The sequence below is a fragment of the Calidris pugnax genome, unplaced genomic scaffold, assembly GCF_001431845.1.
Source record: "Calidris pugnax isolate Ruff unplaced genomic scaffold, ASM143184v1 scaffold70, whole genome shotgun sequence".
Classification (NCBI taxonomy): Eukaryota; Metazoa; Chordata; class Aves; order Charadriiformes; family Scolopacidae; genus Calidris; species Calidris pugnax.
In genome coordinates, this window is record NW_015090862.1 from 7,898,052 (window position 1) to 7,908,422 (window position 10,371).

Genomic DNA, 10,371 nt, shown 5'->3' on the forward strand with positions numbered 1-10,371 from the left:
TTTTTTTTAAAAAATCCCAAAAATTCCCAAAATCCTTTTTTTTTTTTTTTTTTTTTTTTTTTTTTTTTTCCATAGAAATACTGATTTACTTTATTATAGCCAGTCACATAAGGATTTCTTTCAGACACTTCTGAATGATTCTCTTTGAGGTTGGAAAGCTTTTCTAAAATATTCCTCAGCTTTTCTTTACTGTTGAGGAATTAGAAAAATGAGTTTTGTAGACTGCATTATCTACAATTAAATTATTATTTTTAGAAGGTTTTGACTGTTTGTTGAGGTCCAAAACAATTTTTAGAACTTATTCAAACGACATCTTGATTCACAAAGCATAGCTGAGGTGGCTGGTTCTGAATCCCAATTCTTAGTGGCAACGACTTACCACCCAAGGCGTGAAGTGTGCTTGCAAAGCAGGCAGTGATACATGGACAGAATGCTGTGGACTCAAAATGTTACTTGAGCTCGTGAACAGATGGAAAAGCTCACTTATGTAGACCCAGTACAGTACTTCTCTCTACAAATACTAAGCATTGGCAGATGTTTTAGTGATATGGTGTAAAGGCACTATTTCTGTTTAATTTCAGCATTTAAAACCAAATAGCAAATTGAATACATGTTTTGGATAAATCCTCCGTGTGTCTAAGCTTACTTAGGAACAGAAACATCCAGTTTAAATGAGGATAGGATCCTGAATGGGAAGCCTGAGAAGGGCAGCAGTACAGCATATCTAGTTTCAGAAAATAGATTTGATTCTTACCTCTTTGTACCTTACTGTAATTTTAAAATTCTGTCTGTCTTGCAGCTCTGAATTTTGAACCTTATGGATTGTCATTTGCTTCAAGTGTGTCCTCCTCTGGCATCACTGGCAGACAGTCCCCCACTGGCTTATCTTTTGGTTCTGACACTTCTGGTAATAGTGCAGAGACTGGACATAAAGAGTGAGTTAAATGTACCTTTCAAACACAAATTAAGCTTCTGTTCTTGTCAGTATCATGTTGTTGCTTCTTACATTGAACTAAAAAGAATACAGCTGAACTTCAAAACCTCTGTCATGTAAGAAGAAATTCAGGATGGCACCTTCTTTGAAATAACTATAAAAAGTACTAATGCTGTTGCACTGGTTTTTCAGTTTCTTCACAAAGTATAAATTAAGTTATAGTTAATGCTGTAAAATTGGGACAGGGTTACCTGATGATGACAAGATTAAGTTGGTTTTTTTCTGTAGCTTCTTTCTTTTTCCTATAGGCTAAGCTTACTTTTTATGGGCTTACAATAATGTGTCTTTTAAGGAAACTTTTCTAGATGAAAGTGAGGCTAAGATTCACAGTGTAAGATACTCCTTAAGTTTTAGAACACTACAAATAAATTCCATATCCATATTGTCATACAAATGAATAACTTCATTTGTACTTTGGTAAATTGGTATGCAGGAAACTTTGGAAGCTTTTTCAGATTCTTTAACAAGTTTGTGTAAGAAAATCTGAGTGAGACTTTTATGTGTAGGACTTGCAGCATTTAGCCTGTGTCAGGTGATTTAACTTTTGCTAGAGTTCAAGGTGTCTGAGAACATGAACAGGTTTCATACAAAATGAAAATACTTTCTAGGTCCCTTCTAATTCTCAGTCTCTAACGTAAATTATTTTTTAAGGAGTCAGAACTATTTAAATACACTTAGAGATTCCCAGAATCTTTCTCCTGGGGAAAAAAGATAGATACCATGTTGTTTGTATTCACTTTTAAAAAATAATTCAAATAGATTATAAATGTCATCTGAAACTCTAGATGGAGTTTGCAAACACAGTCTACTTCTGGCTGCAGGTGACTTGGCAAAGCTCTATGTGTAGGACTTTGTAGCCTAGTCCAAGTTTGTGTTTGTGGGGTGTTTTAAAAATAATGAACGACATTGCTGACATTGGGCTTCATGTAAATGCAAAAGTGTTAATTTATATTCCACTACTCACTCTGTGTATCAAAGTACACGTGTGAGTGTTGGCACGCTTTTATGAACGTGACGTTCATGTGGTTGATTCTGCTTTTTTTGTTTGCCTTTTTAGGACAAATACTCTGAAACTTGAGGGAGTGCGCAAGCTATGGGGAAAAGAAGGCTATCTTCCAAAGAAAGAAGACAAAGCAGGGAAAAAAAATGAGCCGCAAAGTGTTTCTTGTGGCAGCTTTCTAGCAGGACAGGTGGGTGACCCTCCTGCACCACGGTCTGATGAAGCTGCCAGCCTCTCCGAGGAAGACAAAGAGAAGCAGCAGTTAGCATCAACTTTGTTTATTGGGTTAGGATCAAATGCTGGTGTCAGCCTGGTAAGTGGTTCTATTGAGATGTATAGAGAGATATTTATGTGCAAGTGGAGGTCAAGTTAGTGTTGTGGTAAAATGTGGCAGCAAAACTCTGAGTCACTGAAAAACTATTGAAAATTACTTTAGTAATCTGATAATTTGTGAAGAACCTGAAACAGGTTGGTTATTACTTGATCGAGCAACCCTGGGAGCCGATCTGATTCAGTAACTAGAACTTCCCACTCTTTACATCTTGTGCTTCGAGTTTTAGTCTCAGTTTTCCAGAATAACTGTTCCTTGACCCAACTTTGCAGCTATTGGCATTCATTTGGTAGAGAGGCCTGCGTTTGATGGCCTATGTCAGAGCCATTTTTTATTTATGTATGGTAATCTGCAGAATGCTAAAGAACTCAATGGTAGCTAATCTTTTTAAAACTGGCATTGTCATATTAGCCAACTCAAATCTTGGCATTTATCACTAGTTTAATGGGACAGTGTTTAACTATGCTTGCTTTTTAATATTTAAGCTTTTAGTTTATGTTCTAGAGAATCTCAAGTCATTCTTGCATTATAGGCTAATCCAATACCCTGTAAGAAATACAACAAAAGCCCGTTACTGGATCCACTACAATGTTTGGAATCTATTTGTATTTGTCATCTGAATTGATTACTTGGTATTATTTGTCTTTGCTCACTCTGTTCCCTGCTGTTAACAGTAATACAATTGCTAGAAACTTCCCCACTTTTTTCTCTTTTTTCCTTTTCAGATGGGGAAAGTGGACATAGCTACTCAGAAGTTCAAAAGGAAATCAAAGATAAATGAAACTCAAAATAGCGAGGAGGCGTCAGACTTCCAAAATACTGCTGCTTCGGATTTTGGTCCCTTACTTGATACAGTACCTATTAACGTGGAAGACTGTGAGGGAGATATACACACAAGGCTAAGGAAAGCCTCCCTTTGTTCTTCAGATATTGTAGAAGATAATTTAGTATTTGAAACACCTCAGTCCCTAAAAAAGTCTGGGCTGGATGATGGACCTTCAGATGGTCGGCCGTCTGAATCGTCTCTGTTTGCTGATAGTAATATTGAAATTTTTCAGCCTTCTCCAAGTGCTCAGTGTGAAAGTGCCAGTAAAACACCGTTGGTCCCTTCCTTACCAGAAGAGCTAGAAGAGCTCACGCACTCTGAAGTAGTGGAACTTTGTCAGAGTGACGCCTTAGCTCTGTATTTATGTAAGGTGTGGAGAGATGACTCTCTGTTGCTCACTGTTTTTGTTTCAAATAAAACCACTTCTGCACTTAATGCTGTGAACTTAGTGTTTGAAGCAGAAGAATATTTTCAGGTAAGAAGCTTTGTTTCTGTTATATTTCAAATTCCCTGGGAACGTCTTGCATTTTGCTTGCATTTAAGTGTGCAATATTTGGTTTAATGTCTCAGCCATGAATTTTTCCCCCAAGCATTTCCTTAAAACCTGTGGTATGGCTGTTACACACATCCTAAAGGGTAATGCAGGAAATCTCAATACCACACTTGGTGTCATTTGGTAGAAAAGTTAACATCTCACTTCTTTAATTCACCTTGATTTTTTTCCATACTGCTTGCCTCTGTATAACAAATACGTGTGGTTTTGCAGTTCTGAATTGAGCTTCTTCCTGGTGTTGGACAATGCAAACCTAGTCAGAACACCAGAGAAATCACTGTGTAACTCTTTTGTCTGAATGTGACTATTGGGCGTGTACGTTTATTTGTATTTATCTGGTAGACAGACATGATGCCTTTTCTTCCTTCACGTAAAAGTGCTTATGTGTGCTTCGACTGTTTGGGTTTTGTGGTGTTTTTTTAAAGACATCAGTCATATTTCATTCTTGTTTGTATGTGTTCAGTTGATGTTGGAGAGGAGTTGGCCAGTGTGGGTTTTCTTTGACATTGGATACATCTGGGATTTAACTGTGGCTGGTAAAAGCATGTGATAGTCCTGATTGAAATGTCACTTACATAATTGGAAAGCTATTTAGGAATTGCCTGTTGGCATGACTATCCGTGGATTTTGCTGAAAGAAGCACAGAATTATGAAACCTTGGAGACACTCAGCAAGTGGTAACTGGACAGAGAATTAAGCAGAATGTTTCTTTTAGAAGTGACTTAATCAAGGATTGCTAATTGATTAGGAAGTCTCCTTCCTTCCCATTTCAGGCCTGAATCAAACTTGTCATGGCATTGATAGAAAATGAGCATCTCATGTCTGGTTTTCCCTTGTAATTCATTTAAGTTTCTACACAGACCAAAACCACAGATAGAATCTGTGTTACTTGTTTGTTTGAAGAGTTTTGGGACTGCTGAGTAATCTTGAAGTTATCCTTGTTACTGGGGATGATTTCTCAACTTTTTGGTTTTAGTATGTAGCTTTGGGTATATTGCAATGTTACTCGCTCTTGCAATGTTGCTTGCTGCAGAACTCAAGTTCTTGGCCATCAATTCTCTGTCTCTGTGAGCAATCATTGTGGGGGGAGAGTCAGTTGGCAGAAGGAGATGAGTTTCTGCAGCGTTTCAATTCTTACAGAACTTTTGTAGCTGTTAATGATTGATTTATCCTCAGTGAGAGCTGAGAAATGGTGGCTTTGTTCACTTGCCAAATAGTCCAAGAAAAATCAATTGAAATAAAAGGCATTGACACAATTTTATAGCTGTATCTTCGCCACTTACACAACTTGATAGTAACACATCTATTCTATATTCCTTTTAAACAATTATATAGATTTTGGAGAGCCCTACCTATCAGTTCCCTGTAATTGAAGCTCAGAGTGTGGAACATTGCCAGAAATGCGTGTGGATGGACAAAATCTGTACACAGGGAATTCTTTCTGGCTTTGTTAATTACCAGTCAGAAATGGAAACTCACCTTGAATTTTCAATACCTTTATCATTGTTGGACTTCATCAGGTAAATGAAATTAGCTGCTGTTTTTAAAATTGTGTGTGCTCAAATAAACATTAGAGAAGGGTAGGATGATTTGGGTATTGATTATGAAAATATAAGGCTTCATCTTGTGCAGCTAATGTTAATCTGAGATGACTGTTAAAGATAGTAAATTAGTTAAAAGGTTATTTACACACTTACAAAAAAGGAGCAAAGTTCTAGAAAGAAGTACAAATCCAGTGAGAATGTTGACAGTAGCTGCCGGTGAGAATAGTCTTGAACTACAGAATGTGTCCTGGGGGAGGCCAACAGAACTGAGTGAAAAGAAGGACACGCTCTTTTAAAATATGGCACAATATAAACATGTCAAACTGAAATAAGTGATTTGAGTACAGAGACCCGTACATGATATGAAAAGGCTGACAGCTTTTGCAGGGGAAGAAGAAAGCTCATTCTCTTAATTTTTGAACATTTATTTCAGGAGTTGATGAAAAAAGCAAATGTTCTTTTTCCTATAGACTTGTCTGTTTTATAGTGAAATCCACCTTGTTTTCCATAACAAAGTCTACCTCTCATTGAACTCATTTGGTCTCTTTCAAAGGGCAGATAATCTCAAGGCCATTCACTTTGGTCTTCCATTTAAATGGAATAATGTATTTTTTAAAATGTAGAAATCTAAAGAGATAGAAACTGTTTTTAAATGTTAAGCTGGGAAGAGGAGGGCCGGGTTTAAACTTAGTGCTTGCTGTATTGTCCGTTTGCTTCCAGATATGATTTTTTTGGGAAACCAAATCTATTCTGAATAATGTATCTTATTTTGCTAAGATACGTGGTGAACCTATTTTTTAGGCCAATGGAAATGACTACAGAAGACTTTGGGAAGCTGTGGTTGTCCCTTTCCAACGATGTGAAACAGAATATAAAAATGTCATCTTCTCAAGATTCCCTTTCAGCAGCTCTGAATACACTGCAACAGAAGCTGAAACTCCACATAGTTGACATTATAGGTGAGTGAAAGTACACTGTAAGGTTGCTTACAGCCTATAATTTGTCCCAGGAAAGTAAGTCCACGGAAGCAGGTATCTCACAGTTGAAGGCAGGGAACATTTCAGAGCACAGTAAACACAGGAGTGTTGGCTGTGTCCTTTATTTGCCTTCCTCGGGGGCCTGTGAGGGTCGATGTGTAAGTGTACAGCAAGCAGTAATTTTCACAAGGGAGCAAACTTGCTCTGTGAAGAGTTTTGAACAGGATAAAAAAAATGGCAATGAGGCTGTATGACAAATGTGAAGGTGGGATTGCATGCAGGAGGTGTTATTTTTGGTGACCTGTTAGGGGAATAGGGGTAAGAGTAGGAGAGAACAGCAGAAGTGGAGTTTGAGAGAAAGATACAGAGGGTATTTTTGTAAACTATACTGTAGCTGTTGTTAACTGTTACTGCATTTGTTTTCTGTGGCCTCTGTTTTAAGGTAATGAGGGAATACTGGCGTGCCAGCTCCTCCCATCCGTGCCCTGCCTGCTGCACTGCCGCACTCACTCAGGGATGCTGGCTTTGTGGTTCCGATCGCCTTGCTCTGCTCTGCCAGATGGTTTGCTTTACCAGTGTCAAAAGGCGATGGAGGAATCCTAATAACAATAGTGCCTGCCTTAATCCATTTGGTGTGTGAAAAGCAAATCAAAGATTTATACAGTTGCACAGATAATTACCAAAGCTAAATTAAGATGTTGCTTCTCAGAAGTATTCCGAGTTTTCTTCCAGCTTGCGTGTGTGATGGTGGACGTGTGGGGGAAGAACAAGGGCCTAAATTACGCCTGCAAAACCGTGCTCAGGACTGTACAGTGACTAACAAGCAATTCATTAAAGTATTGTTACCCGTTTAAGTGAAATGTACATTTCTTAATTTTGTTGTAAATGACTGAAAGTATTTATTTTTATTACACAGCTTTTATAGATGCCAGTAAGTATTTCTTATAGCAAATACTTCAATATGATTTTAAAGAAAACATGTCCGTTATGAGGTCAGACTTGAGCAGTTATCAGGATTATCTAATTTCATTTTGATATTTTTTCTAAAGCTATTTTTAAGTACTGCTGGCAACAAGACCCGTATTGGTGGTTGTATAAAGTGACTTATATAGCAACAAATGCGTGTTTTGAAAATAGTTTAAAGATTTTAGTGAGCAACACGCTTCCCATGATCTTTGATGTTTTACCATTTAAGTGGTGACATCTAAATAGGTTTCTGCTAGGAGGCAAGTGTGACATTGAATCGAAGCACCTCCTGGGGGATGATCTAAGGCCCTTCAGGTTAGTTCCTGTCTGCAGTTCTTCCTGCCCCGTGTTTCAGTCACGTTCTGTTTCACGGGGGTCTGTGACAGACACTGAATATTGATGTGTGTCCAACGATAAGGTTCATGTGGGTCGAGTCTGAGATGACTGAGCTGGGAGTGGTTGGCTGTGGAGACACGCTGGCTCATTGGTGCTTGGCTGGTGGACATCTTCATTGCTCTCCAGTCAATCCTAAAGATTTAATCTGGCCAATCTCCCTGTCCATGAAAATCCACATGGAGGAAATATTAATTTATTTTTACTTCTAATTATTTACAGCCTGAGTTGGCTTGCACAGATGTGGCTGTGTTGTGTGCGCACGGCTTGGAACTGCAGTAAGGCATGAGAGATCTAAATCAGAGCAAGATACATGATGAATGTGTCTGTCTAGATTGTCTCCTTTTCTTCCTGAAATAGCCTCACAGTCTTGAAAATCCAGCAATTTTAATTTATTTAGATGCTAAATTAAAACTTTAATAGTGTTTATTATTTATAACTGGTTATGTTTTTTATTTAAAAACATCGAAGACTGTACACACGGTTCAGACATGGCTGAGATGGATTCTACAGTGGAATTCCCTCCTTTGTGTGTTTAATATTAACAAGGAAATTCTTTGTTATTTCAGTGTTACTGATTCTCACCTGATAAGCACTGGTTGTAAAGGAAAATAAAGTATTGTTATTTTGCTAATGTTTTGGTAAATGTTCATGAAATCATCATAAGAATGATAATTTCTTTTTTGTTTTGTTTTGGTTTTATTTACATCAGACCACTTGTGTTTATCACAAGTACAATCATATAAGCAAAGCTCTTTTTTTTTATTGCTGTTTCAGTACCCTCTTACTGAAGAATTTAAAGTGCATTGAACTTGTAAATACTTAATGTTTTGCATAGTTTAATGTTTACCTGGCACTTGAAGACAGTTCATATAAATTAAACTAATTTATAGTGGGATAACTTCCAGCAAACTATTTCCCTGCTGTTAAATCACATTTCTGTTATGCAACTGGACTTTTGTAATCTTATGAACTGTAGTAGAAGTATCTGGATTTGGCCTATGCATTTATACCATTTCAGCAATGAGATGTTCAATGTCCTAGCATCTAAAAAGAACAGTACAAGATGGTAACACCTTCTACTGTCCATGAAATGTCTTCTATAACCTTCTTAGCCATATGAATAGTGTATGTTAAGCTGTCAATATGCACATTTAGAGCTTTACACTAACATTACATTAAGGGCTTTGCAGGGAGCTGTACCTGGGTCAGTCTTTATTTTTAGATTGCCCAGCAAGTACTTATCTTAGTCTTATCACCATCTTTGCTATTCTTGTAGTTTAATAAAAATCAGTTTTGTTAAAAAAAAAAAAATTAACTTGATACTTGTTAAATATTCTTTGCTACCTCATGTAGCAGTGTTTCTGCATATTAAGAACTAGGTTCTATTTCAATTGGTTCTCTTTGCATCTGGACAGTGATGAAGCATGTAGCACTGCAGAAGTCTTAAATCCGTTGGTCATTTAAGTGTCCTGTGTTTCAGTTGGAGGTATAAAAAGTGAGAGTACACTTTAGATCTTTTGAACAGCATTCTGTGTGCCAGCTCACGTTATCAGACACACTTTTTGGAATACTACCAAATTGTGGGGATTTAGTTTTAGGCATCACAGGAGCCTTTGGGATCTCTTACTTGTAGTTGACAGCAACAGCATGGTTGGTTTTTTAAAGTCCAGTGCTAATGTAGCACACTATCTGCTATAGTATTGAGGAGGGGTTGGGAATTTGGGAAGTTTGATATAATTTCTGAATTGAAGGTGGTTGCAGCCCTGATCTAAATCTTGGGGGGCTGTTCTGTGTGGGATGGCTGCTGTTGTGTACCAAGAGGGCATTGCTACACCTCAGGTCTGGCTGATGTAGGGAGCTTAGGCCCTCAAGAACTTCAGCAATTCAGTGCAGAGAATCCCTCTGATTGTCATCCATCATCCAGTTGTCTCTAAAATGAAATATGGCTGCATAAGTAATTATCCAAAGGAGTATTCTTTCATCTAGTTCTGTATTGGAAATCCTTTAGTGGGTATCTTCTGTGGTGTTGGCATTTACTTCTCTTTTGTGCCTTATTAAAACTTGAAGGATTAACCAACTGGTTTTCAGGGAAAGGGCAATAAGGTGCATGGAAGTAGGCTAGAAGGAAGAGAGCAAGTCATCCAGTTAGCATGAAGAAGGTTACTTTCAAGGGGCAACTGGAGGCCAGTCAGAGCATGTACTGACCTTTCCAAACTGGCAGGTTAACAGTGTTTTGAACCAAACCCCTGCGTACCAGGAGACACAGCTCTATTGCTGTTCCATGCCATGGGCAACTCAGCGGTCTGGATGCTTTGGAGTCAACAGATAAGTGATTGTATTGGATCCATATTTCAACTGTTTCGTCAGGTTCTCCCCCTTACCCCAAGTATTTTCAGATATTTTTCATGAAACAAATATATTGGTAGGAAAAGTGGTGGATGTGCAACATGGCAGGATGATGCACTATGTTCTCCTAAAGATAGGTCAGATCTCCCATGGTGTTACGTTACTTTCTGCTAGGAGTTCCCAACTCCTCCTCTTCCTGTAAGGACTGGAGAGAATAAATTTGTGTAATGGATGTCACTGTCTTGAGGTTTTCCTATACTTGTAAGTAGCTCATAAATGATACTGTCTGCTGGTTTCTAAATATTGGAAAGGTACTTATCTCGTATGGAGTCCCACTAGTGATTTTTCAGCATAAAAAGCTGTATTATGTTTTCTGTGCAGATAAGACTATGTATTGTCTTTTTCTGGCATTGAGGTATGTAAAACTGGAAGTAGACT

General features: G+C 37.9%; 1 protein-coding gene across 5 annotated transcripts in view; it reads left to right on the forward strand.

Moving 5' to 3' along the window:
- AP4E1 (adaptor-related protein complex 4, epsilon 1 subunit) overlaps positions 1–8,218 on the forward strand; it is a 23,061-nt gene extending 14,843 nt beyond the window's left edge. For all 5 annotated transcript variants that reach the window (XM_014944695.1, XM_014944693.1, XM_014944694.1 and 2 more), the window contains 6 exons: positions 800–935; positions 2,052–2,307; positions 3,051–3,626; positions 5,040–5,224; positions 6,050–6,207; positions 6,668–8,218. In XM_014944695.1, the coding sequence (XP_014800181.1) occupies positions 800–935; positions 2,052–2,307; positions 3,051–3,626; positions 5,040–5,224; positions 6,050–6,207; positions 6,668–6,828 (1,472 nt within the window). In that variant the 3' untranslated portion in view covers positions 6,829–8,218. The remainder of the gene's footprint in view (positions 1–799; positions 936–2,051; positions 2,308–3,050; positions 3,627–5,039; positions 5,225–6,049; positions 6,208–6,667) is intronic.
- Positions 8,219–10,371: the final 2,153 nt, after the last annotated feature.